At 50.0% G+C, this 27996-nt stretch overlaps 1 protein-coding gene across 2 annotated transcripts; it reads right to left on the reverse strand.

Moving 5' to 3' along the window:
* Positions 1 to 433: 433 nt before the first annotated feature.
* On the reverse strand, positions 434 to 27747 carry MICALL2 (MICAL like 2). 2 transcript variants are annotated; one of them, XM_088147953.1, is made up of 17 exons: positions 27605 to 27747; positions 21919 to 21967; positions 19905 to 20046; positions 16835 to 17025; positions 15381 to 15502; positions 13468 to 14460; positions 11444 to 11697; positions 10468 to 10540; positions 9271 to 9410; positions 8569 to 8721; positions 7386 to 7450; positions 7142 to 7265; positions 6730 to 6820; positions 5589 to 5662; positions 4832 to 4946; positions 1849 to 1895; positions 434 to 1278 (listed from the first exon to the last, which is right to left on the reverse strand). In XM_088147953.1, the coding sequence occupies exons 1-17, from the start codon at positions 27745 to 27747 to the stop codon at positions 1199 to 1201; spliced, it is 2856 nt and encodes a 951-aa protein (XP_088004079.1). In that variant the 3' UTR covers positions 434 to 1198. The 2 variants fall into 2 exon arrangements, with proteins under 2 accessions (XP_088004079.1, XP_088004080.1); XM_088147954.1 differs by lacking the exon at positions 434 to 1278 and having other exon boundaries at positions 1894 to 2022.
* Between the last annotated feature and the right edge of the window lie 249 nt (positions 27748 to 27996).

Consider the following 27996-nt stretch of genomic DNA (forward strand, 5'->3'; position numbering starts at 1 on the left):
AGAACCAACTCCATCTGCGATCTATATAGTGTTTTCTCCCGGCTGAGTCCACCAATACAGGTTTAATGGCTAGACAGTCTCAGTACTGACCGTGGTCTACTGTTAAGATTCAATTGCATCCCTCTGAGTCGACTATCTGGCATGTTATTTCAAGTATTTCTATGCTGCTTTTCACAACCAAGTAGACTTGCTGCCCTTAGCAACTAAGATCAGGTCCTAAAATCTGTACCAAACCCCCAAACGTCTGAATATTTCACAACTTTAATTCAAAGGTGCTCCTGATTATAAGAGGTGATCGATTTCCCTTTCTTCCTTCTTAGCTGCCAAACGGCTTCTACCTGGAGCTGCCGGGCCACCCGCGAGATGACATCGAGATTTTATAAAAGGCTCTTTCCCCACCCACCCACCCCCTTTCCCCCAAATTCACAAATGGTAAATCACTCTAGATTTATTACAAAGTACAAAAGTACAAAAGTCAGTCGGGATGATCCCACCGGCGAGGTATGGAGTCAATCTGGATGCTGGGATTCTCAAAAACGCGGAACCAGAAGCACATGTCATTGTTGTCATGATTCAGTAATTCACCCTATTATGCAAGAGCCTTCCTGAGCGTCTTCCTTCAGCCCCTTGCAGACGGGCCTGCTGAGAGCTACGGTTCCACCTAGCGTTCAGAAAGGGATTAGACGGAGGGACCGCCAAAAAATGAACCACCGAGGGGGTGGGGGGCCATGCAAAGGATCCATTTATGGCTGCCCGATCCTAAGTAGGAAGGGAATGGACATTTTGCTCTTCCTGAAAAGGTGAAATGATACAGTCCGGGCAGAGAAAGATGGGGGGCAACCATGCACCCCAAATTCTCCTGCAGCTGGAGAAGAAGATATCCGTGCAGTGGGCCTGCTTCTAAGCGGCTGAATGCTTCCCTCCATCAAGTCCAAAATTCATTTGGAAGGTGAATTTCCAAAAGCAAGCGAGTTGCATTCAGAGCCTATTTTGTTTTTCCTCCAAGGTTTTGCTCCTCACTCTCCAAGCAAGGCGAGATTTCCTGGAGACCTCCTTTCCTTCTGCTGCTGCTTTCTTCCAGCGTGGGACAGCCAAAGGGCTTACAGTTCTTAGAAACGAAAGACCAAGTTGTTTGAAGAGCAACCAGACCCGTAGCTTTGGGTGATGAAGCTTCTTTTGCTTGCATCCCCTCCCTGACTCAATTCTTGGTTTTCAATAGTTTGAATAAGCCAAACTTGGTTTTCTTTTTTTCATTTTCCTGGGTGGTCCGAGACACGCCTGTGGGGAGGAAATACATTTTTAAACCATTGATCATTCCTTACAAAAGGGCTACGGGTCTCATTTAGAGAGGAGGAAGGCCGGGGAACTGAAGTGGTGTCACATCTTCAGAAGTTCATAAGCAGGGAACACATGTCTTTGGTGGTGGCATCATTCTTCTGAATATGGATTATTTAGCCATCCTCGGCTCAGAGGTGGGGACAAAAATCATTGGAGGTGGCATTAAGGCTTCCACGTTCTCCTGGTGGTCTTCTCAGAGGTATCTAGTTTGACGACTCTGCTGTGACCCAGCAAGGTCTCAACTAGGACTCACTGCAGGGGGAACAGGGAATGGCTTTGAAGGACAAAAGGAAGAACCGCTGCCGAGGCAATGGTCATAAGAGGGACATGAGTCTGGGCCAAGAAACTAACTTGACTCTCAGACAAGCTCCTCCCTAGTTCACAAAAAGATAAAGTGGGGGAGGGGGGAGCACACTCAGACTGGCAAGACTTGGTTGCTAGAGCTTTACAATAAAAGTAGTTCTGACCTATATGGCTTTGATCTCTTAGTCTGGTCTAGCTGACACTTACCAAACTTCTTGATCATGGCAGCAATCATCTCATCTTCTTCTAGTTCCCTAGAGAAGAAAGCACAGCAGAGAGTCCAGCAGCTAGAACAGTACTAGGCCTCCAGGTGTTGAACTAGAGATCCTAGCATCCCTCCCCATGGGTCATCACTGGCCAGACATTGGAGTTCATCAAGGTCTACAAGGAACAGAAAACTGAGCTCCATATCTGAAATGTCCACTCAAGTTAAGTCACATCTGAGCAAGGACTGAAGCAAACACGTTCCACACAATCTTTCCCAACCACCCTCAGTTCCAGGTTTCAAGACATAAATTCCACAAATTTATGCTGCTTTGAAAAACAAAGCAATTTATGGATTTGGTGGCCTGTCCCGAAAGAAGACCAGTGAACCTTGGTGAGCTACATTCAGTCAAGGGCTTCTGAAGAGCGTAATTCTGGGCTATATTCACTGGACCATTCAGAGATATGGAATGACTTGTCTCTAAAGGAGGCTGTTTGTTGCGATCCTGCATGAGTCCCTGCTGTGTTCAATTCTCCCCCTAATCATGAAACCTTACAAAGGTCCTCAATCTTACTTCACCCCTTCAAAAAGCAAACCTTAAAATGCTGTTCGTTTTAAGTCAGCAAAAATGTAAGCAGGGCTAGGAAGAGTTTTAGGAGAAACCCGCCCGGATGAGCCAACAGCTTCTTTGCATTTGCTGTGTCAGCCCCGCGAACCCCTCCTCGCAATTTGGATTAGCAATCCAACAGCCACTAGAAACCACAGACAATCATCCCTAATTACTCCAAGATACTTGCCAAGAAGCTGGACCCCATGAACCTTGCTTGGCAGGAGAAACAACTGAAACTCCTCGTGGGGGCTGTTGGCCATTCCTTCGAAAAGCACAGGGCAAGGCAGAGGTCCTTTTTCAAAGTAACTACTTCTGAAGAAATGGGAAAATGGCAAACCGGAGAGGAGGGCCAGTTCACTTTTCAGCTTCTTTCAGCCCATGCGCTGAAGGGAGACCAGAGGCAGCTTTGCAACCAGAAGCTCTACAGGAGCGCTCCTGGTCCAGAATTTGTTGTCCAGAGCAGTTCCTGGATTGTCTCCAGAAGGTGGGCATTCTCAGCTTCTGAATTTGGGGAAGGGACGTAGAAAGGACCTAGAGGCTTAGAACAGGTGGCTCTGAGGGTCTGTGGTCTCCCATCAGCTTCAGCCAGACAGATTTATGGCCAGAGATGATGAGAGCTGCAACCTGACAACGTCTGGAGTTTAGGAACAGTGCTTGGAGGTAAGCCAGGTCAGGAAACAGACACCCCAAGAAATACTGGAACTCTACTTTCTTTTTTTTAGGGTATCGTGACTCTTGAAAGTCTGACAAAAGTTTCTCTTCCCCCCCCCCCCCGTCTTATACCCAAGAGAATCAAAGCGGGGCCACCTTGAGTTTCTTCCTCACTCCATTCTAGGGCTCAGCTGGGGTTTACTGAATGGCTCCTGAATTCCTTCTTCAAGGCTCTCTCCAAACTTTTCTAGAGGAGGCATCATTTTAAGAAAGGTAGAGAGCCAGGGAGATGGCCTTGAAGCAAAAATTCAGAAACCGTGAAGTAATAAAGGGGGTCAGAAGCAATCTTCAAGTCCTGGGAAGGAAGATAGGATGAAGAAGAGACTTGGGCTGGTTCCTCCCTGACTCTCTGGGGCAGTGTTTCTCAACCTTGACCACTTTAAGATGGGTGGACTTCAACTCCCAGAATTCCCCAGTGCTGGGGAATTCTGGGAGTTGAAGTCCACCCATCTTAAAGTGGTCAAGGTTGAGAAACACTGCTCTGGGGTATAAGAGGGAGAGGAACACAAGCAGACTTGCAAGGATCTTTTCACTATCCCCTATCTCCATAAAGTGGAGTTCCGGTCTTCCTGTGGAGTCGGTTTCCTGATCTAGCCTACCTTGAAGGGCTGACCAGAAAGAAGATGGGTCATGGGGAGAAAGAAGGGACTGTACCACTGAAGGGACTCTGGACTTGGGATCACACAACAATCATGCTGGGAAACCAGTACTGGACAAGGGGGTCCCCCAGTCCTCCTGCCTTCCTCAATCCCTTTTTTTAATCCATTCCATCGTGTCTGATTCTCGGAGACTGCCTGGGCCAGCCCCTGCAGTTTTCTTGGCAAGATTTTTCAGAAGTGGCTGGCCATTGCCTCCTTCCTAGGGCTGAGAGAGAGTGACCGGCCCAAGGTCCCCCAGCTGGTTTTGTGCCTAGGCAGGACTAGAACTCGGGGTTCCCCGGTTTCTAGCCTGATGCCTGAACCTGTCCCCCAGTCCTCCTGCCTTCCTCCACCCCTTTGTACCTTACCTACAATTTTTTCACTGAAGCTTTTTAAACAAGAGGATAAAAACAAACACGAACTAATATAAAGTAGGGAGGAGAAAGAAAAAGAAAGAAGTCAAGGAAAAAGCAAAAAGCGCAAGAAAAGGGGAAAAAAGTGGAAGAACAACAGAAAAGGAGGAGAAAAGATAGAAAGAAATGGCTTACCGATCTTCACAGTGGTTATAAGTACAAATGTAAATGTAAAACCGTCAATCTATAAACCGCCCAGAGTTGTTTTTTAACAAGATGGGCAGTGGCAAATTTGATATATAAATAATAAAATAAAATAAAATAAAATAAAATAAAATAAAATAAAATAAAATATGAAATGAAATGAAATGAAATGAAATGAATAAAATAAACTAAATAAAATAAAAAAATAAAAAAATTAAAATAAAAAAAATGACATAAAATGAAATGACATGACATGACATGACATGACATGACATGACATAAAATAAAATAAATTTTCACCTCTCTCTTTAAAGTTACATCAGATTACTCTTCTTTCTACAATCTGTGCTCTCTAATCCTCCAAACCCTAAACCACGAGTTCATTTTTTTTTTCATTTTTACGCCAAAAGCCCGCAAGAGCTTTCCGGCCCCCGATAAACGTAGATCGCGCCTTCCGACCCCTCGGTACCTGAGTCTGTCCTCATCCAAGTCTTCCACAATTTTATTCCGATGGTTGACCGTGTCCAAGTACAAGTCCAGGAGTTCCTTCTCTCGAGCCTTCTCGTTCGGGGTCTTCAAGTAATCTGGAAGGCGGGGGAGGAACCGGAGTTAATTTTGTTTTAAAAATATATCACAAAGCGAAGCAAGGAGAGGCCCCAGAGGGAGGGACGCAGGCTTGCAAGATCCCGTCAGCCCTGCGAGGTAGACCAGGCTAGGAAGCCAAAGTCAGGCGGGCTAATACTGCTTTTATTCTAAGCTGACAGTAACCGAATCTTGCGCTTCCCCCTCCCTCCCTTTAACTTCATAAGAACTAGGGAGGGCATATTTATTTATTTATTTATTTATCCAACCAAGTTCAATTTCTGGCTAAGATCCTCTGCTGATAATTGCTTTAATTTTTTTTTTTTTGAGTTTTTGTAAGCATCCTGTCGCCGGGATGCGCAAGTCCCTTCGCTGCCACGAGGGAAGAAACCACGAAAGGGAGTTGGCATCATTGCTGGTGGAAGGCAAGCCTGCTTTCTGCAGGGGGCCTGTTTTTCCTTCCAGGTAATGGGCTGAGAAGCAGGCTGGGACCCTGCACGTTGGGTCTGGGTCTCTGTCTGGCCCTCCGCCGAGCTTCCTTACGCTTTGGCTGTGCGGCAAATGGAAGGAGAGATACCCGGAACCACAACCACAGCGAAAACAATAAAGCATATTGGGGTGGGGGGAAATGATGGGAGACCCACCCGCTTTGCTCATCAGGCTGCGAAGTTCGCTCTCAATGTCCCACTGCTTCACTTCCAGTTTTTGCTGGTTCATCCTGCAAGAGAGAAAAGGTGCTTCAAGGAACCCTGATTCGCACCTGGGCCTGGTCCAAAGCTTTGGGCCACTCCTGAACTGACTGCTGGAAGGATCCTCCAGCATTATCTTCCTCTCCTTTTAAGTATTTTTTCATTAGAATTTTACAATATAGTAAAAGCATTAAAAAAGGAAAAAAATACGCGAAAGAAAAAAGATAGGAAGTAAGAAAAGAGAAGTGGAAAAAAGAAAGAAAACGTAGAATTTAATTTTCACTTCCGCCCTTCTTCCTACCGAGTAATTGCCATCCTACTCTTTTTCCCTCCACCTTTAGCCCTTTCGAATCCCCAAATCCAGAAATCATCAGTTTGGTCTTTTCTTCTTTCAGCAGAAAGTCCATATACGGCTCCCAGCCTTTTAAAAAAGTCTTTATCGTTTTCTCCCCTGGCCGAGGGATCCTGCGTTTTCATCTGGCCCTGAGCATTTGGGTAGGTTGAGGGTCTGTCCCACAGCCCTGAGCAGCGCGTTCCACCAACCAGCACCCTTATAGTTTGTTGGATTACAATTCCCATCTTCCCCAACAGTCAAAAAGAGAACAGGACGCCGAAAGCAGGGGGGTACCAAGATTTCAGTGTACGTTCCAAATACCATCAAGCGAGGCTAAAATTAGTGCCAAATCTATTGTTTCAAACACTTCCTATAAAAGAATGGGGTCTGTGAAGGAAAAGAAATACAGGTCGTCCTCGTTTAGGGACCACAATTGGGACCAGCGACTCGGTCGTTAAGCAAAGCGGTTGCCAAGTGAAACCACGACGGTGCTTCCGATCGTCCTTCAGCTTTCCTTTGCTTTACAGACCTGCAAAGGTCGTAAATGCGAGGACTGATCGTAAAGTTACTCTTTCATCACCGTCGTAACTGCAAACGGTCACTAAACGAGGCAGCCGCTAAAGGAGGGCTACCTGTAATGAGAAATGACTCCTAATCATGATCTGGTGGGTTTAAAAAGGGAGCCCAAATCCTATAGTCAGCAGCTGGCCGCCTAGATGCCATGAACGGGCCACATTTCTTGCCCCTTCCAGCTCCACTCACTTGTGCATCAACTCGGACTCCCGTCTCAGCAAAAGTTGCTTCTCGTGGATCAGTTTGAACCACTCCACCATCAGGGCATCTTCGGAATCATCTGCGCGAGACCCAAGAAACTCAGAAGGGAGCAAACTAAACATTACCCATCGCAAAGAACCTCAGACGGACCCTGAAAGGTGGGCCAGGTGGGGGGAAAAAAAAACCCAGCCCCCACCCCTGCGGCAGAAACTTTTGGCTAATTTGGAAACCTTCCCCCAAACCTGTTTGTTATTAGAGGCAGAAAAGGCGGAAGCTGCGTACTCCCGCCTTCCTGGCCCCCATGAGGGCTGGAAACTTGTGCCTTTTCAAACCTCTTTTTAAAAGAAGATCAGAAAGCATCCGCCGGGCAAGGCCGCGGGGGCCTCCTCCTCCTCCTCACCTCCCTCGCAGCCCCGCAGCTGTTTCTCCAGGGAGATCCCCTTCTGCTCCAGCTTGTCCAGGTCTCTCTCAATCTGCCGGACTTCCTTCTGGATCTCTTCCTCGGGAACGTAATCCGGGTGGAGCTGAAACAGCCAAAGACGCGCGTTTCACCACCCTGAGGCTCACGGCGGAAAATAAAAAAGCTTGCCTTCCCCGCAGCCCTGCAAGATAGGCTGGCGCCTCGCTTTTAGTCCATAGCCCACCTTGGTGGGAGAGATCGCTGGATCGCTTGGATGCTTCCAGAAGGCTCCAGGGCCGGACGGCGGGACTGAAAAGAAAGGGGAAGGTTCAGTTGCTGGTCCGAGGGGTCTTTGTTCTCAATTTATCCAGGGGTGAAATTCAGCTCTGCTCTTGACCTGCAGAGGCTGCAGAGGGGCACAAAGGCCCTGGGCCACCCCCAAGGTCAAGCCGTGGGCATCCAAATGCATCCGGGGGCACCAGGTTGCAGAAGGGCCGAAGAGGAAGGCACGGGCAGGAAGGCACGTTCCTGCAGAGTCGAAATCATGCCTTTGACCCCAGTTCAAGAACGGGAAGTTGTGGCTAGGTTTCTTAAGGTTTGTCTGGTTTTGGCTTCGCGCGACTATAAACCACGGCTTTGTGGGTGCCCGCAGGGGCAAATAACACCCCGGGCAGGGTGACGCCATGAGGCCCGTGACATCCTCGAGGCTTGGAGCAGACGCCTGGGATTCCCACAGTGGAGGAAATGTCAGAATTTGCAGACCTGGCGAAACTGACTGTTTGGTCAGAGGAAAAGACCTTTTTTTTGGAAAGACTGGAAACCCCTTGTGGACTGTTTGCCGGAGGAAGGAAAAACTGAACTGACGGTTTCTGGATTTGAAGATTAAGAAAGATGCGGAGGGGACGAAGGGAGGAGGGAGAAAGATCGGAAACCATTTACACGTTTTTTAAGTTTAGTTTCCTTTTTCTTTCTTTTCTTTTTTTCCCCTTTTGGTTTGTTTTTTATTATATGAAAACTCTCAATAAGTATAATTAAAAAAAAAAAAAAAGGCTGGTAGCAGATGCCTCACCAATCACAGCAGCCCTGGTTTATTGTACAAACCACGGTTTACTCTGCTGCGTCAACCCAGGCAGCGACATGCAGCCGCCTTAGCGGGTGAAAACAGATCTTTCTCCAAAAACGTTGAGCCCGGGCAAAAAGTCGCAGGCTGCTTTTTTCTAACGTTTTTCTTTTCCACTGTCGAATCTTGGGGGACGAGCGTCCGCGCCTGTTCTCGTGGGCCTTCCAGATGTTGCGGAACTACAATGCCCAGCATTCCTCAGCCACGGCCATGCTGGCTGGGGCTGATGGGAACTGTAGTTCAGCAATGTCCGGCGTGCCCTAGCTGCCTGGCCCCGAGTCTAATGGAAATTATAAGAGAGACCGACCGGCGGCAACCACTTTTTTCGAGGGTCCCCAACTCTCCGGCTTGGCGGTTGCTGGCTGCGATTCCCACAGCTGCTTCGCTTGCTGCCAGCTGCTGGAGACATCAAGCTGAGGCACCAGGAGCTTCTTCTTCTGAGGTTGAACAGCCAGCGGCGCTACCACGGAAAGAGGGGGGAAAGCACTCAGGGCAGAACAGAGAAAACACAACTTCTGAGCATGGACCTTGAGTTCGGATTCGTGGGCCAGATCCTTCTCGAGAAGGACGTGGCTGGGTAGGACAAGGGGGCAACGGATCAGGCCCCATCAGGTAGGCAAAGACCGAGGAAAGACTCCCGCGCTGTAATCTGAGCTACCGGGAGTTTTCTCCCCTTCATGAGGACTAGATTCTTATTTATTTACGCATTCATCAAATTCACCTAGCCGCCCATCTCACAGAGAAACGACTCTGGGCAGCTTACCACAGTCCAATAAAAGCAACGCGTACGTACACAATCAACAGAAAACTATAAAGAAATCAATCTTAAAAGATCAATATGATTAAAACATATATCTACAGACCCTAGGCGAGAGGGAATAAGGATCGCTAACTCAGCAACGGAGCCGTCGAAGCGGGTCTCTGGTGACGTGGCGGCAGGGTTTGGGAAGCCCAGAGGGGGAAGCCCGCAGTGGTTGCCCAGATCTTGCCAAAGCAGGGCTATTCTTACCAGGATTGGGAGCGGCAGGGGTGATGACCAAAAGAGACGGCTTTTTGTCCTTCTGCTCCGGCTTCACCTCTACGTTGATCACCACCTTGTGAACATCCGCAGGTTTCTGAGAAGTCTTGGCTTCACCCTGGTGGGGGATTCTGCAGGAAAGGAGAGAAGCTGAAGGCGGGGTGGGCACCGACCCACCTTCTGTGCCAAGGAAGGCAGGATTTTGCAGCCCGGACTGGAGTGTGCAAATCAAACCCCACGCATAGATTTGCTCGATTTGCCTGTTGTAGTCTACAAAGCGAAGGCTCTTCTCCCCACGCCCCCCAGCCCCACCTGATGAAATCTACCCCTTCGCTCCCCGGGCACGCGTCCTGGAGTCTTAAAAGGCAAGAGCATCGTTTCCCTTTCACAAAAGAAGGAAAGCCACATTTTCACAGGAGGAGGAGATGGACCCTCGCGGTTTGGCTCCTGACCCGGGTGGCTGTGGCGGAAGAAAGGCCACTGGGACCGAAATGAGATCGGAAGGGGCTGAAATATAACGCATTCGGACCCCCCACTTATTCCGATCCCAGGCTGGAGGAGTAACTAGGACACCTTTCATTTGCCAGGCAGAGAGGAAATCCAGGATGGGAGCTGGGGGCAACCTTTAATGCTTTATTTAGTTGATTTATGCAGCCACCCGCTCAGCAGACTACTGAAATACAGACAAGGCGAAGACACGTGGAAAGCATTCCCCGAGCATCACGGAATGAATCGTCACACACCCCACGGGTGCCATATCCAGCATGCGCAAAGACGAAAACAGGGAGGCAGCCCAGTTCCCTTCAGAAGTCTGGATTCCAACGCCCATCTGCCTCAGCCGGCAACCCCAAAGAACTATGGGAGGTATAGTCCAACGCAGGTGGAACATCAGCTCTACCTAGCGGCGTCCGTGGTGGTGGGACCGAAATCTGCAACATGGTGGCTGCAGCATCACCGCTGAAACCTTGTTCCTTCTGGGTGTGCGTTGACGTTGCTTCAGTCACAACACCGCACCCACCATCTTGCAGATGTTCATGGACATGTGCACGCACGCACGTGTCCCGTGGACACCCATCTGTCCTCCATCAAGATACCGGACTTGATTTCGAAATGCACAGCCCGTGCAATCCGTGACCGCCACGAAGCATTTTGCTTTCCCGAGAAGGACCTCTCTCGCTTAATACTCACTTGACCGGCTTCAGCCTCGATCTCCAGTCCTCGGGGCCCTCCGATTTCTCTTCTGCCACGTTGAAATTTTTTGCTGAACGAGAAACAGGCAAAGGAGGGTAAAGCATAAAGCAGCTGTCAAGGTTCTGCACCGCGTTGGCTCCTCCCGAGCCCCATCCACAGCGTGGAGTGAGCGAATTACGGGGCGGGTGTGCAAACAAGCCTGTTGTGCAAAAGGTACGCAGCTTCCAGAACCAAGGTCTTTGGGCTTTCTTGTTTAAAAAAAAAAAAAAAGGTCGAATTGTGTTCATTCGCTGCTTCTATCAATCCCATCCAGATGTTTCAGAATGCAATTCTGGGGGGGGAGGGGAGGGATTTGGGCAAAGTTTTTCTTTAAAAGAAAAGCTTTAAAGAGCTTTATTGAACTCATTTTCAGTCCTGTGCAATAAAGACAGGTGTTGGAAGGACTGCAATGATGCGGCCCTGAGAAATGAACTACAGAAAAGTGGAAAGAAGGGGCGTCGTTCCACCTCCAAAGCTGATGCACTGAAAGGATTGTGAAGCAGGCTGCTGGGGCATCCTCCATTCAACAGGTTAAGCCAACTCCCCAAAGCAGACGACCCACTCTACTAGAAGTTTGAACCCAGGACAGATAAAAATAAAGTTTTTTTTTTAAGTTAAAAAACTTTGGGGACCATTGTTCCATGGGGGGGGGACAGAGATTTATCTGAATAAAAAAAGATGGAACACTTGCTTTATATACAACGCCCCTTCTAGAAATGAAATCCCCGTCGCTCACTAAATACGCAAGAAAAGTGTCAGCTTATATCAAGCAACCGGAAGGCACCTTTATGAGAAAGTATGCTTGTGGGATTTTTCTAACCAGGGTTTAAAGACTAACTAGGGTTTAAATCACCCCACTGAGTCCCCTTGACCAGAGATTTAAATCGTGATTTGAGCCCAATCCACCCTGGACACATGGATGGCTCCTTCCTACCTTTAGCAACGTTTGTGTCCAGTTTACGTCCAGAGTTGGCAGATGTGCTGACGGACCATCCCTTGGCTTTGTTCGGGGGCTCGGCCCCGACTCCCACTTTGTGGCGTGGATCCTTGGGGAGATTCGCAACCGGAGGGGGCGTTTCTGTCCCTCTTGGAGCTTCTGCAAAGGCTGGTCTGTTAAGGGGCCTGCCAGGTGGGACATTCGGGGGCTGCAGACCCCGGGCGCTGGAGGTGCCAGGAGGTGACGGGTTGCTGCGGAGAAAAGAAGAAAAGATGGTGATTAGCTTCTTGGATGAGCTAAGCCACCACGGAGCCAAGGGTATACTCATAAGTAAAGGAATTTTACTGTGTGAGTAACACAGGGAATGACAGAACAAACCACGTCGCAGAGCTCGTGGCTAATGAGCTAATTGCCAGCAACTGACTAGGAATGAATCAGCGCAGTGTAAGGAACAGAAGCAGCATGGATGGAACATAAGCCTGCTGAGTGTTTCTGAGCGTTGTGCAGTATTGTTGGTTAGTAGGTAAGTTAGGTGTGCTGCTGTATATATAGGAATTACTGTATTCGCCTGTAAGAATTAGCTCGCGCATATAATTGTACATAGTGTAATCTGTGCAGAGTACAAAATCAGAGTCCAAGTTGTTTTCTTCTGGCACCACTCGCAGCCTGGCACATAGCGCTACTCAGACAAGGAAGGCCCGGGGGGAGGCAGGACCTGGCCTCCTTGCAACGCACGGGGACCACGTTTCAAAACCGCCCTCTCCCAGGACTTAACTTTAGGGGAACTGGGAAGGGGAGCTTCCAGCACAAAGGGGACCTCAGGAGCTCTGGGCTGTGTGAAAGCTGCGTCACGCAACTTCTCTGGGTCCTGCCCTTCCTTTTCAGGGGATCTGCCACCCTGCCCCAGGAATGTAGGTGCAGAGGGTGCACTTTTGGAAACCCATTTAGCAGAACCGCATCCGGTGCTTCCTCTGCTTTTCTGATATATATATCAGAATATATATATATATACAGTGGTACCTTTACTTACGAACGCCCCTACTTACGAATTTTTCGAGATACAATTAGCTCTGGCCCCAAAAATTTACCTCTACTTACGAACTCACCTCAACTTACGAACCGGATCCACGGCCATTTTCCGCCCGTTCCACATGGTCTGCGGCCATTTTTCTGCCCGTGCCACGTGGTCCGCGGCCATTTTTCCGCCCGTTCCACGTGGTCAGCGGCTGCTTTTCTGCCCCTGATATGTGGTCCGCGGCCATTTTTCCGCCCTGCCGCATGGTCAGCAGCCATTTTTCCGCCCCTGATGCGTGGTCCGTGGACGCCGGAACGGATTAACGGTAATTACATTGAACCTTATGGGAAAATTTACTTCGACTTGCGACCAACTCGACTTGCGATCAGAGTCACGGAACAGATTAAGTTCATAAGTAGAGGTACCACTGTGTGTGTGTGTGTGTGTGTGTGTGTGTGTGTGTGTATTAAAAAGGCAGGCTTTCTAGTCCTCATGATGTTTTAATGCCCAGGGGAGTTCTATGGGAGTAGATACAACTTGTTTTATTCCTGATGCCAGGCCATGGGGCAAGATTCTAATTTATATCGATCCATGCTGACTCTGTGTGTGTGTGTGTGTGTGTGTGTATGTCTTGCAGCGGGCATCCACTGGATCATTGTGGCATCTTCTTTCTGGTTCCTCTACAGCAGTGTTGTAGAACACTGTAGAACTCTACAGCAGAATTCCCAATTCTGGGAGTTGAAGTCCACCCATCTTAAAGTTACCAAGCTTGAGCAACACTGCTCTACAGACCTGGAAAATCAACCCCTGTGGCTTCAGGGCACCTTCTGGCTGTAATAACAGCTCCCCCACATATTATAACCAGTGGACTCCCCACCAAACCGATCCATAAAACTCAAAGATGAGAATTTGCATTTTGTCAATTCCAGGGTATGTCCCCAAACTCCCCTATTTTCAAACCGAAACCTGCGATTTAAGGAAATGCAAAAGCGGGGCAAAGACTCACGTGTTAGATGCCATGGGCTTGGGCAAAGCAGAGCCCATCCCTCCCGGCGGGTGGGTCGAAGGCTGAGGTCCTGGCAAGACACGGCTAAGGACGCTCCGGGCTTGGTCCTTCTCGCTGTGGCTGGGGACCTGTGCCCCAGAAAGAGGTGTTTTCTCGGGGGCTTGCGAGGGCCTTGAAGGAGAGTAGGGGGTTCTAACAGGCTCAGTTTTGCCTGTGGTGAAGCCAGAAGAGGGGGGATCAGCCTGGGAAAACTTCTCCCGAGCCTGCTGGATTTTTGTCCGCAATCCTGTTGAAGGAGAAGTCATGGCTTGACCTGCTGGTTGGGTAGGAGGATCCAACTGATGCAAACTTGGGCTGGTGGACACCCTGCTGGTTTTATTATTCCTGGGATCTAATCCTGTCGAAGGAGAAGTCATGGCTTGACCAGCTGGTTGGGTAGGAGGGTCCAACTGATGCAAACTTGGGCTGGTGGACACCCTGCTGGTTTTATTATTCCTTGGATCTAATCCTGTTGAAGGAGAAGTCATGGCTTGACCTGCTGGTTGGGTAGGAGGGTCCAACTGATGCAAACTCGGGCTGGTGGACACCCTGCTGGTTTTATTATTCCTTGGATCTAATCCTGTTGAAGGAGAAGTCATGGCTTGACCTGCTGGTTGGGTAGGAGGGTCCAACTGATGCAAACTCGGGCTGGTGGACACCCTGCTGGTTTTATTATTCCTGGGATCTGATGGCACCTGAGCTTCTGGTCGGGTGGCGTTGTTGTTCTGGAAGGCCCAACTCGGCTTGACCGCCGGCGATGCTGCTGGCGTCGGTTCAAGTCCCTTCCCCCAGTTCCCTGAAGCGGCCTGGGAAGACTTCCTCTCTCCACGGCTCTGCTGGACAGGAGGACCCTGGGCAGACGCTGGCCCTGCGTGTTGGCTACAAAGGAGAGTCCCTGGGCCAAGCCCAGCTTTGTAGTTTCCTCTCTGTAAAGTGCTGGAGCACTCTTTGCACCTAGGAACAAAAATTCAGACAAAATAGGACCGTCTTAGAGGGGATTCAGTTGTTCTTCCCTTCTTGGAACATTCTGCCTTTGGAAGAGACGAAAACAAAGCTCGTAGCATGGATGTCGCTCTCGTGGGCAGGAAAGGGCTATTTTGAGTCATGCCAGCGGGAACTACAACTAAAATGCTGCAGCGTAGAGTTCTCCCAGTTCCAGAGGCTCCCTTCCCTTCACTTCCATCTCCCCTATTTTATTACTCTCCCCCCCATCCCTGGGGCACACTCAGTTCCTGGCTGAGCTATTTGGTCGTGTTTCTTAGGGGATTCCACCACCATCCACAAACCTAGAGTCCTGCAAAGCTTTGAGACCCGTTCTCCAGCCTGCCATGAATTCTTGAGCCTTGGAAGTGTTATCTGCAGGCCTAGCAACTGGAGAAAACCGAGCTTGCACCAAGCTCCCCCAACTGGGTGTCCTGCAAACCACCTTTCCCTGATCCCTGGCCAAGCTGGCTTCAGGTCTAAGGGAGTCTCAACGGTCTGGAGAACGTCCTGGTCAGAAGCATCCTTCTCCGCCTCTTGGGTGGACAACCGACAGGCACCAACTGCTTCTGTTTTCCTCCCATCGTTCATCTTCCAAGAAACTTGTGGCAGCCGACATGACTCTCCCACCCCTTGCCCATCTTCTCCTTCCCTCCCAGGGTAGGAAACCAGGATCTGAGCTCATTCCTACTCCAACGTTCTCACCGGGCGGCAGGTCATCGGCTGCTCTCTCTACACCCAGCTTCCTCTGAGGCCAGAGTAGCCTCTGGAGACCACCCAGTTCGTACAGCATCCTTACCCCTCCCCAAACCCGAACTCTGAGAAGAGGGCAAGCCGAAGCATGGCACGCAGGGCAAGGTCAGCCCCTGAGCCAGCCTTCCTGAGAACCATACCGAAAGCAATTCCTGTGATAAAGCTTCCCGTCCATCAGCAGGCGTTGCACCAAGTGGACGTGGGTTCCGCAGATGGCGCAGTCGCCGTGCTGCGCATTGTTCTTCTCGGCTAAGACCCGTCTCTGGGGAGAGAAAGTGCACACAAAGGGATGTGAAAGGAGCCCCCCTCTGTCAGGCAAAAGACCCTCACCCTCTCCGGTTTTGCTAAGCAGCCGATCAGAGACTTCTACGGAGCCCACAAGCCAGGCACAAAAACACTCGCCCTCCTCTCCCTGGTCAGATTCGCTAGCTGATGGGGGGGGTCCCCCCACTTCCTCCATATGGGGTGTAAATGGGTCAGCACCAACCTTAGGCCCCCGCCCCACGTCAGCTTTTTTTTTCTTGGCAGCCTTTTTACAGCGTATCTTTTCTCTTCTTCTTGAACTTCACATGGTTGACTTTTCCTCTACTGCTTTTTCCCTTTTTCCCCCTCTTCTTTCTTTTCCTTCGGCCTTCCTCTTCAGTTCAAGGAATTTTGCCACATCAAGCAATTCCTGAGTCCTGCCCTCTAAAGCAGTGTTTCTCAACCTTGGCCACTTTAAGACGTCTGGACTTCAACTCCCAGAATTCCCCAGCCAGCAAAGCTGGCTGGGGAATTCTGGGAGTTGAAGTCCAGACGTCTTAAAGTGGCCATGGTTGAGAAACTGCTCTAGACACTAGGCAAGGAGCCAGACAGATTCAAGCAAAACTTTTGAAAACATTCACACATTGACTTGGCCAGATCAGGTAAAAAAATAACATCTCCTTCAAGTCAGGGTTGACTTCGGGTGACTTCATGGACCTGTCCATTACAGGCAACGTCATAGAAAATTGGCCACTGCCTCCTCCCGAGACGTTTTTCCACTTTCCCAGTCTAGCCTGCAATTTTGGGAGCTCCTGGTAGCCTCCCACCCCAGGATGACCCTGCTTACCGTCTTGAAAGACCAACATCCCTTAATCTTGCTCTACGTCCTGCCTCCATCAGTAACTGATTACATCCAGAGCAGCGATTCTCAACCGGCGTGCCGGTTGAGCGCCCCAAGAGTTTTTATCTTATTTTTTTTTTCATCTTTTTTGGTATTATGAATATTCTGTATAATCCACACATTCAACGCAGTGCAGACCTTTTTCGAAAAATTGCATCGCTTCCCCTCGGACCACGTCTTACACATTTAAAAAGACGTATATAGGATTAATCATTTCCTGGCGTGCCACAGAACCTCTACTACGTTCAGTATTGTGCCGTGGGTTCAAAAAGGTTCAGAAGCAGTGATCTGGAGGATCACAGTCCTCATTCCTAAGCCTCCATTATCCTGGGGTACACTCTCTTGGGCCATGGAGGTTCCATTCCGAAACATCCAGCTGCCGGTAAACCCACACCCACAAACACACACGCACGGATTCAGCCTCCAGGACAAAAGGATGGTGTTTCATACTTGGACCGCCGGAGAGGTGCCCGTTGCCAGAGAACGCCCCGACACAGCTGGTTCTGTTCTGGATTCAAGAGGAAGATGTTGCCTTGCTGGATTTGCAGAACTTGGGACCGCCGGCTCGGACACCACCTTCTTCCCAGTCGGCTGCTCGCTGGGTTGGGAAGCCGGGCGCTTGATGCCAGCCATCCCTCCAACTGTTGGAAAGAACAGAGCTGAGATCCCAAAGATGCTGAGCCCCGGAGCGTGCATATCAAACCCGCATCCAGGGCACGATTGGAAATCTTAATCCTGATGCCAGAAAACCAGCACCAAGTGCCATCCAATTGACAGAAGGGGCGCCTTTAATCCAACAGATGCCCATTTCACGTGGCACAGGTATGGATTTTCCAATCAGCTCCACCACGTCAGGTTTGACCTCGATTTTGAAAAGCAACGATCTGCCTATTAGGGCTGGTCACTGCTTGCTGTTGTAACCAACTGGTTTTCATCAGTATTTCTTTTCCCAATTTAAAGAGTACTTTTATTGCTGGGGAGGGGGCTGTCATTTGCAACCCCCCCCCCACTTTTCCCATCCTAGCTCTTTCGCTGTTCTTAGCCACCTTGAGTGCCCTGTAGGCAGAAAGGTAGGTTATAGCTAAATCAGAACAAAAAAGACTATTAGTAAGGGATCAATGAAAGCCTCCAAGTAGGTCGAAATACAATTCCGATCATCTCCGGGCTAATGGGAATCAGAGCACATCAACTTTTGTGCCCTCCTGTTCGTTTCTCACCCCTCTTTCCTGCCAGCGGCCCAAAGCGGCTTATGACATGTCCCTCTCTCGTTTTACCCCAACAACCACCCAACCAGGTAGGCCAGGCCAGTGAGCCTCACACTGAAGTGGAGATTAGCACTCCTGGTAGAGCCTCAACCATTGCACCACGCTGCCTTTGGGTAGAAAAAGGAAAACTAGTTGGCGAATCGGGGTTGCAATTCACGGGGCTCTTTCCGTAGGATTGGCAGGGTGGGCATTCAGCCCCTGAACCCGACCCATCGCCAGCTGCCAAACACGGGTCTTGCTTGGCAGAGCAGCCCCCGGCCGAGGCCAGAGGACACCGTCCTTGCAATCGGTGCATTTGGAAAAGGCGCTGGAATCCAAACCCAAGAACGGGGAACTTCTTTTATTTTTTTTTCCTCTTTTTTCCCCAAAGCCTTGGTTCCTTCTGGGGTGGAATGAAAGAAATGTCCCTGGTGTGGAGCCTGGGATTTAGTGGAAACACGCTCCGTTTATCTTCCAGAGCCAGATTTCAAAAGAGGGGACAGGAATGCCGGGACAGGGAGGGGGAATTCATTCCAGCAGGCTGAGTTTTCTGTTGTTTGCAGAAGATTTTGCAAAGCGGGGCTGGCACGCAGAAACGGCCCGGCTCCTCGGTTACGCGCCTCTAACTTCTGGAGGTTTCAGAGCAAACAGCCAAGTCATCTCAGCTCGAGCATTCCTTGGTTAAAGGCGCCGCAAAGAAAAGCCAGGCGTCCTTGGGTTGCGTTACTCCCAGTCTACCCATCTGGAGACGTGCTTTGGGACGTTTAATGCGCACGTGGGCTTGTGCACACTCCTCAAGCAGGGAAAACCAAACCTCCGCATGGACGGGATCGGAATAATGACGTTCCTATCGGCATATTAGTTTGGAAGGGGAAAATTCAGACGGTCCCTATTCAGAGTTTTCATCTTCCTATTATTTTGCTGAAAAACAACTCACAGACCACCGTACTCTAGAGCCGTGTTTCTCAGCTTCAGCACCTTTAAGATGGGTGGACTTCAGCTCCCAGAATTCCCCAGCCAGCATTCGTGGACTTCAACTCCCAGAATTCCCCAGCCAGCACGTTGAAGTCCACCCATCTTAAAGCTGCTAAAGCTGAGAAACACGGCTCTAGAAATTGAACGCAACACACATTTTTAAGCATGAAGCTCATTGCCTTAGTCTCTCTCTTGCGTTGTTGGGGCTGAATCTAAACCTTTGTGATAAACACAGATTGTTACCTCTCACCAAACCCACATATGCCTGTTATCCATAATCAGGAAATAATTTTTTCCTCCATTACAATTAACAGAATTGATCTAGAACCTCAGTTCAAGCCCCTACTTGACCCCAGAGCTAAGGGGCCCGATCTACTTTCCAGGGATGTTTCCTAAAATCAGGACAGGCCCTTGCCTATGCTGAAAGAAAAGGCAGGGAATAAGTGGAAGAAAAGAAAAATCAGCGCTGGCACCTCTGTCATTTAGCACAGAACCGTGTTCTCCCTCACATGAAATCGTGCAAAGCACGTGCAGGAGAGAGCCCCGGATTTGTGCAGCAACCCTCCTGGGTTGTGAAGATAAGCCCAGGACTCCTCGTGGCATCAGGAAACCAGAAGTGGTTCGGTGGCGATTTCAAGTGGTAAATAAACAGCTTTCCTGTTCTGTTCTAATCGGTTTCTGCCCCTTTTCTCAGCCACGGTGATCGTGCACTGAAATTCCGCCTGAATGCAAATGGCTCCAGCAAAAGGAAGGGCCAGGTTGTCCCTGAGGCAGTTTGACCCAGGATGGTGATGCAGGCAGTCCTGGTTTCTATGTACCCATGTCTGGAGTGGCAGTCTTGACCCACCCCCACTGGCACTGGAAACTGTCAGTCCCCAGACTCTCAAATCATGCAATTCCTTTCAGTTTTTTCTCCTTCCAAAATAATTCAAAACAGCCTGCCTGCCTGCCTTCATCACTCCTTTTCCTTCCTTCGTCCCTCCCTCCCTCCTTCCTTCCTCACTCCTTTTCCTTCCTTCCTTCCTTCCTGAATCTCTTCCTCCCTCCCTCCCTCCCTCCCTCCCTCCATCTTTCTGTTTCCTATTCTTCTTCCTTCCTTCCCTCCCTCATCTTTCTCTTTCTTTCCATACTTCTTTCGCTCATCTTTCTGTTTCTCCCTCCCTCCCTCCCACCCACCCACCCTTCTCTTTATTTTTTTAATATTTATAAATAATATAGTGGACCATCGCGGTGTGGGCAGAACTTCACACCAGTCCAAAATGTGGAAAGAGGGAGCGAGCGAGTGAGAGAGAGATACTCACTAGGTGACTTGCCGTGGAAGTAATTGTAATACTGGGAGACGTAAGTGAGGATGCTGAGTCGATCGGGCACCTTGAGCGCAACCATATCTTCAGCATCCAGCAAAGCCGGGATGCCCAGCTCCTTCTCAGCCACGCGGAAAGCCTGAGACGTGGGAACAGGGAAGGCGAGATGACATTCTGCTCTTTAACCAGCCCAAGGAGACCGCGGAGACCCACGGCCAAACCGTTTTGCATGACAGAAACCCACCAACGAGTTCAGGTCTGGAGTCCTGGTCTCCCCTGGGAAAACGTGAGCCGGGGCCGTCCCCTTCCCCTTCCCCTTCCCCAAAACCCATTTATGTCCTCTTGAAACGAAGAAAGTGATTAGGAGAACTCTTTTCCATCAGGTTCACACTTCCGATCACGCTCACACACTTCTGCGACGAAAAGTGCACCCACACGGCCTTGGAGGCCCCAGGAGCCAACCCTGATCTGAAGGAGAGTTTTCCCAGCAGGGTTCAACTCCAAACGCTCTACAAGCAGCGGAAGAGAGGCCCGTGTGTTGAAACTGAATCCAGCAGCAGAGACGACTGGCTGCCAGTTCTGCTGGTCCCCATGAAAAAGGCCCTTTGGTGTGGGTAGGAAAAGAATTTCATTTCCAAGCCTGGCTCCAAGGAAATGAAGACCAGCCAGGCCACGGAAACTCAGCGTGGAAGCCCAGATTCTCCGCCGGGGCAAGGACATTCCATTCCCCCAGCCCTCGTCCCACGCTTGGATTTTTGGACCCGGCACAGAGCTGATGGGTGGTCCAAGTCTGCTTCCTCTCAGAAACATCTGGGCTCTTCCTCACAACAATCGGCTTCCCCAGACACTCAACCTCCAGGCATCTCGAGTTTCCAAAAACACGAAAAAAGAGTAAGGAAGGGTGAAGGGAGGTCCGGTTTCTAGTCGGGAGGAACACATTTGGGGAGGGAGCAAATTGCGACCAGGGAGCACAACGTACTGGCAAGAGGGCCAGACCAGAAAGACACAGATGCAGATCTGGTCCCTGATTTTCAGGAATGCTCCCTAGACCTTCGAAACCTAAACCTTACAGGGTTGGGGGGAAGATAAATTAGGAATGGAGGACAGAGAGAGAGAGAGAGAGAGAGAGAGGCAACAAAGCTCTCCCCCCTTGTAAAACTTGCATTCAAGATTTGGACTTCCATAAACCCGTATCTGTATTTGTTCCCCCATGTTTCACAGCCTCCACAACCTGCCCCCCGATTCCAAATTTCATTTATTTATTTATCCCAGCTGCTCGCGGGCCACTTGGATCGAGCCAACCGATGCGGCTGAACCACAAAACCCGCGGTGCACAACCCAAGAAGAAGATTATAGTCTAAGGTCAACATCAGCGACCGTTCCGTGTCAATTTCATCCAATCAAGAGAAATAGCAAAGAATAGCCAAACGGCTGCAAAACGGGTTCAGGAGCGTGGCTGTTACTGATGCTTTTGGTGGCTCAGACTTCGGCCAGCGGGTCCTCACCCCCGGCCAACTTTCCCTCCATTCAAACTGATTGTGCTGGAAACCTTGCAAAACTGGTTTTTCTAGACTCAGCCTTCAACTGAAAGTGATGAGCTCACTTTCAGAATTAGCTCGCCTTCCCCCACCCCACCTCACCCCGTCTTTCTTGGTTTGATCTCTTCCAGCTGCACTTTGGGGTTCCTCCACACCCCCAACGTGGGCTCCATCCACATTCAGGGTGCACCAAGTGCCCAAAACAGGTGTTTAACCTGCTCCACCAGCCCAGCTAAAGCATGACGCAAATCAATAATACACAAAGCCCCGGGAGCGTTGAATAATCGTGTGCACCAAGCGAACGACTTTTTTTATAAAAGGAAAGTTCATGGTGCTGAGTATTTGATTTACGACCTGTTTGTTCTGATCAAATCTACCTGAGGTCAAAGTGTGCAGGAGAAAGCGATGGGAAGAAAAACACCCTCAGGGGAAGTGAGCAGGAAGCAGAAGGGAGAGGGGAAAAAACACCTTACCAACTCGTTGTTCTCGAAGACATTCTCCTTGCTCAGCGAAGTGAAGTTTCTGAAACAGAAAGGACAGAGAGGCCTAGGTGTTAGTCAAACAAGCCACATCAGGCCAGGCTTCCTTGCTCCACCTGAAGAGCCAAGGGCCCATCATGTTCCCTGCCATGCCAACTTCCCCCTTAACTACGCAAGCCAGCCTTTCTCCATCAAAGCGTGCCACCTGCTCTCAATTTTAGGACGCTTCTCCTAATGTCCCACTCCAATCTGCCTTCTCTGGGACTTACGTCCCTTATGATGGCAGGTCTTGGCCACCTTTTGGGTGAAACTCTGTTCGGTCCTTAGGACGGGTTATTCTCTCTCCTCCCCGCAAGCCTAACTGTATCCAGTTCCTTTGGTCTCGCCTCATAAGATTTGGGTTTTGGTCCTCCTCTGGTCTTGCATTTCAGCTCTTCCCATTTTTACGGCCGAGCTGGCCTTTTCATAGCAGCCAGGAGCTGAGACCAGGTTGTCCAACCGGCAGGTTCTCCAGAGGTCTGGGGATATTTATGTATTTAGGAGGTTTTACACCCCATCCATCCTAACCAGCTTGGAATGGGATGCCTCTCCACACCCCCCAGGGAGCTGAGCAGCCCATCTTGGAAGGCCCTCGGCGTGACGAAAACCCTGGGACACTCGCGACCATCGTCATGTGAAGAATGCTCCCTTTTTCTGCAGGATGACAGAAGCTTCCTTAGATGCTGTCAGTTGAGGGACCCAGGAGCTGGAAGGGGGCAACTGTCTTCTCAGCTACCCCTGCAGTTGTCTAGGCTCAGATTATACATTGAGGGAGAAGAAGCACCCTGTGAGTAGGGAATCTGCCTTCCATGCACCCTTCTGAAAACCAGATGTTTATTCACCTCTGCATCGGAGCCTTTAAAAGCCCTGTGCGCTGTGCCTGTTCAGGCAAGGGTTCTTGTGTACCTCCAATGCGATGAGAAAAACAGCCTCTCGGATGGGTCATACCAACTCTGGAAGCTTTGTGGCCCAAGTTGCTCTAACAGGCCAGCTGCTAGGATGTGGGAGAACATGAAAACGCGCTTCCCAAATAAGCTGTGTCCACCCAAGCTTGATTGCTGACCAAGTCAGAAGAGCCATCAAGCTTGGGTGGAAACACCTAACTTTGGCAGTGCCTCTGAGGAAGCCAAAAGCGTTTTCAGAAGCAGCCAGGAGGGTGTGAACGCCGCGGTCTCTTGTTAAGTCTGAATTTTTCTGACAGCCCTCCACTCTTAGAAACCCCCTGGAAGTCTCTCCCATAACGGTCACGGCCCAGTTCAGCTACCTCGTCCTGAAGGAATCTACCTGCCCTTACATCGCTATTTTAGGGAAAGGGATCCAGGGTCTAATCTTTTCGCCTAACCAGCAATTCCACATGCCTGCTGCAGGTTTCTGAAATCCAGATCTGCGTCCTGGGAAAGACATCAGGGGTTTGGAAGGGAACTGTCTGCAAGCGAAGGCTGCTGGATCCATATTCTCAAGCTGCCTAAAAGGGGTGGTTTTGCAAGTATCACAAACCCCATCATGCAGGGAGAAACTGCACTGGCTGGAATTCCCCCCAGCGTTAATTAAACTAATGAATTTAATTAAAGCCACCCGGAGCCAAGCAGGTCTGCCTCCTGTGGCATTAACATCTCCTTGTGTCGACAGAAGAAAGGCAAAAGAACATATTTCAGAAGAATTGGACAATGCAGCTCTTTTTTGCTGCAACAGCTTTCATGCAAATAAAAACTGGAACACAGGCTGTGAGCTAGCAGAAAGCAGGTCAAAAGAATTCACAGAAACGCCTGAAGGAGGTCCCTTCTCTTGGGCAACCACCAGGAAGTTACACCTGGAAGGAGTGTAAGAAGGAGCTGGGGAGAAATGGACTTTCCAGGTTTGGTTTGGCAACGTAAACAATAAATCTAAGGAGACGTACATACACACATACACAATATATATTAAAGAACTACTTGCTGATACATGGAGACACAGTCCAAACGTGAATAATTATTCTGATTTACAGCTACGGTCTTCCAGCCCGAGTTCAGCGCAGTCCTGCCAATACAGAAGGAGCAAGGCCAGCTACTCTGTTCAAAGGAGTTGCCACATCACAGCAACCTGACAATGAGCCAAATGGGACATGAAGCCCTGATTTAAATCTCAAGTTCAGCAGAAATTCACCAGAAAGAGTTAGGAACACTGACACTGTCTCCCTTTTAGTCTCCAAGTAAAGAATACCAAGAAAACCAAACTAATGTTCTTGAGCTACTATGCACACGCCTGTAACTTCCCAACACGCACGAGCTAGTTATGGAAGGGTGACACCCCAGCACCCAACAGGGAATGCTCTGCGCTGGAATCACATCATCATCTGCACAAACGGGCCTTCCACCGACAAGAGCTTCAGCCCACGAGATGCTCCAACATCCAAGTCCCATCCTGCACGAGGCAGACCCGTCCATCGTGAGACCCGAACCGCCTGCCGAAAATGTTGCTCCAGTACGACCCACAACGCTCAGGAAGACACCGGGGCTCCTCACAGCCCTGCGATGAGATAAGATTTTATCGAGGGGAGAAAGCCCCCGAGCGATCAGCCTCCCTTGCTGCCCGCCCCTCTGCCTCGCCTGCTTTGCTCACAAACGTTGTCACCAGCCGTGTAAACAGCCAACATTTGTCAGGCCTGTTAGCGGAAGATGTCTAAACATCAGCTGGGGAGAAGCAAAGCGTTTCCATCTCGGCAAGCCCCTGTTTGTTTTAGATCCGCCGTTCCAAGTGCCGGTGTCACGGCGAGCATCTGCTCCAAAATAGATGTTTTCCTTTCAGTACAAACACGGGCAGGGGCTGGGATGAGCTTTGGGGTTATTTTGAATTGAGCTGAGGCAGGGGTCCGTGCTGACGGGGAGGGTCTGAAGCATGATTACTAGGTAGCACAGCAGGGCAGGGCCAGGTGGTCAAAAACATCAAGATGGGGTCTGTGATGCACAGAAAAAGTGGGCGGGGCTTGGGTCGTATCATCGCAGCAGCCATGTTGACTTTTTGGACCTCCTTTGCAGACGCCCCAGGCACGAAGGGCCAGGAACAACCACAAAACCGCCCCGAAGCACTGAGAAAAATGCGGGTTGCCACTTCCACTTTTATGGGGGGAATAGCCAACCCCCAATTTTCTCCCTTTTCCCCTCTCTACCTTCCCATCTCTGTGAGTTCCTTTGCTTTTATGGGTCAGGCTGAGGACAAGCAGCCCCGTTTGCTGGCTAGAAGTCCCCAAAGTTGAACCCCAAGCTATTTAGAGGGCACCAAGTTGCAGAAGCCGATCAGCAGGGCGACAGACTCACATCCCGCCCGCTCACCTCAATCCAGCTATTGTGGCTTGTGAAATTGCTTTTTGAAACGAGCTGGCAGGTCGTCCCAACTTAGTTTTCTGCCAGCCTCCTAGGCTTCCAGAAGGACTTCCATGAGAGGATGCCATTCTGCCCAGTAATTCAACCCACACCCGCATGTAGAAAATTAGCACATCAAGGGAAAACGCTCAGCCAGAATTCTGTCGGGGATTTCATTTAATTCATTCGATTTAGGCACCGCCCGACTCTCAACCACTCTGGGTGGCTGGATTTCTACCTGCAAGGGGTGGTTCTAGATAAGAAGCGTTCAACCACATCAACCTTGATTAAGCATTTTATTATGGGGTCAGAGTTTAATGATTCAGCCATTGAGATAAACATTATGTTCGCTTCCTGGACTTCGTGTGTGTTTTCACACTTTAGGCCTGTTTTATTTCCTCTTTCCTTTTTCTTATTCCTTGCTTTGCATAAAAAGGATGAATACAATGGAAAAGAAAAAGGAAAGAAAACTTGAGGGGTCTCCGAAAGAGGTATAACCCACCCCAAAGGGCAGAATAGCCGCAGAGGACCAGAGAAAAGAGCTAACACAAGATCTGTCCCCAGCTATGTTCATACTCCGTGGCCAGCCGGCTGCTTCGTTGGGGTCAGTCACATGGAAGGAAATGACAAATATGTGCTCCACCACAGTGAGTTTGCCTGTTGCTCATCCAGTCTTGACTCTGTGGTTGCACCGAGTATGACATCAGACCCGTGAAATTTGGGGGGAAAAGTTAGGAAATAAATGAGTTTTTTGTCTAGCTTTTATGGCGAGGGAGACCAATGTAGACTTTTCAAAGAAGTGAAAAATAACTTCTAGCCCTTAAACTCTAATACAGGGTCCTCAACCTTGGCAGCTTTAAGACGGGTGGACTTCAACTCCCAGAATTCCCCAGCCAGCCTTGCTGGCTAGGGAATTCTGGGAGTTGAAGTCCACCCGTCTTAAAGCTGCCAAGGTTGAGAACCCTGCTCTAACAGATTTTTTTTTTCTTATTAGAAAAAAATACTGTTCCTGGTGCAAATCATGGATGTCATTAGTTTGGACTTGGTTTTAACCAGGAAAACTCAGGGGTCACCCTGCCCCTCTGATGGGTTCACTGGGGATATTAGTAAGATTGGCCCATTTTGGCAATGGGGCGAAAAAAGGCACAACGAACCCCAGGGGTGGCCAGCACCTTGAAGAGGCTCCCATATGTTCACATCTAACTGATCACCCACATCTCGGAAGATATCATTATTTGTGTATTATTCTATTTTTACTGTATTTTTATGGTGCTTTTATTGTATTTTAATTAATATTTATTGCGGTTTTTATTGTGAACCGCCCAGAGTCACTTTTTCATGAGATGGGCGGTATCCACAATTGAAATATAAATAAAATAAATAAATAAATTTGGCAGGGCTGTGCTCGGAACCATTCAGGCTGTATCATACATGCAACCGGGCGCGCCAAAGGTCCAGTCCCAATCACAGTAGGGTTTATGAATTAATTCTTTTTTCCAGATAAAACGTTACTGCGCTTAGGAGCGTCCAAAGGTCAGGCGTTAAATGAGTCAGGAAGTGTTTAGAAGAAAATGGCAATCCATTTGCGTATTTAATGGAATTTATAGAATAAACTTAGTCTCTGGGACCGGACTTTTGGTTCACCCTGGAATACAAGAGGATTTCCTTTCATCCTCAGGCGTTTAAGAAAACAAAACAGAATGCAAACATCCACAAGACGACCCAGCAGACTAAAAAAAAAATCATCGTATACCCAAAAATGCACAAGAAAATAATCTTAAAAGCAAAGCAGGGCCTAAGAGGGGCACTCTGGGGGGCCTGTGATGGAAACAGCTACAAATGTCACACCAGAAGGGCTCTGGAAACGCTCACCCTTTGAGGGGCACATCCGGGCAACTGTTTTCAATGAATCCTTTTCAATCCAATGCAGATTCCTTCCAAAATCCTCCCCCCCCCAATGTTTCTTCGGTGTGGTTTTGTGGCATCAACCGCCCCCCCCCCGCCTTTCTGCAAGGCTTCGCCCAGACGGAGCTCCCCGATGGGTCTTCACTTGCACAAGAGGAATTTCCACCCGCGCCGGACGCAACGACCTTGTATCCTCTGCGAGAAGCCAAGCGGTCTGTTCCGTCCTGCCAACAGAGTGGCTTTCCTGAGGTGCCAGCCTCCGGGGTGCGAGGGTAGACTGCCTTGGAAGCTGGAAGCTCCCCTGAGCGCCTGATCTCTCCGCCGGGAAAGCGAGCAGCCCTCCGCCCGCCCCCGCCTTCGCCCTCGCCCTCCAGGGAAGGGGGCCCAGCAGCACTCACATGAGGTCCGGCCGGTGGCGGTGCAGGATGGCGCAGAAGGCCAGGCCGTCCCGGAACGAGGTGGTCATGTTGGTGATGGACACGTCCTTGTAGCCCTCGCACTGCTGCTGGCACCAGCGCTGCAAGGCTCGGATGGCCGACATCCTGCACGGGCGGCGGGGCGATCCGGCGGGGGGCGAGGCGGGGGCGCCGGAGGACCGGGCGGGGGCGGGGCAGGGAAACGCTGAGCGCGCGGGGCTTTCGCAGCAGTGTCCCCTCTCCCGAAGAAGACGGGAACGCGAACTCCTCTCTCACGCTCTGCTCGCCTCCTCCGAGTCACCGCCCCGCCTCGCGCTCCCGGCGGCGGGGCAACGGCGCCCCTCGGCAGCGCCCCCGCGGCCCAGGGCCAGCCC

The sequence above is a fragment of the Python bivittatus genome, unplaced genomic scaffold, assembly GCF_059951505.1.
Source record: "Python bivittatus isolate LINGU-HERP-01145 unplaced genomic scaffold, Pbiv_v1 ctg000560_np1212, whole genome shotgun sequence".
Taxonomy (NCBI): domain Eukaryota; kingdom Metazoa; phylum Chordata; class Lepidosauria; order Squamata; family Pythonidae; genus Python; species Python bivittatus.

What these genes read in the sequence shown, in the direction of transcription:
- MICALL2 (XM_088147953.1), bottom strand. Translation starts at nt 27,747, where the DNA reads ATGTCGGCCATCCGAGCCTTGCAGCGCTGGTGCCAGCAGCAGTGCGAG. An exon ending in GAGTCCGAGTTGATGCACAA is followed by an intron (nt 5,663 to 6,729) that starts GTGAGTGGAGCT and finishes TCTCTCTTGCAG; the next exon opens with GATGAACCAGCAAAAACTGG. An exon ending in TGCCATGATCAAGAAGTTTG is followed by an intron (nt 1,279 to 1,848) that starts GTAAGTGTCAGC and finishes TCCTCCCCACAG; the next exon opens with GCGTGTCTCGGACCACCCAG.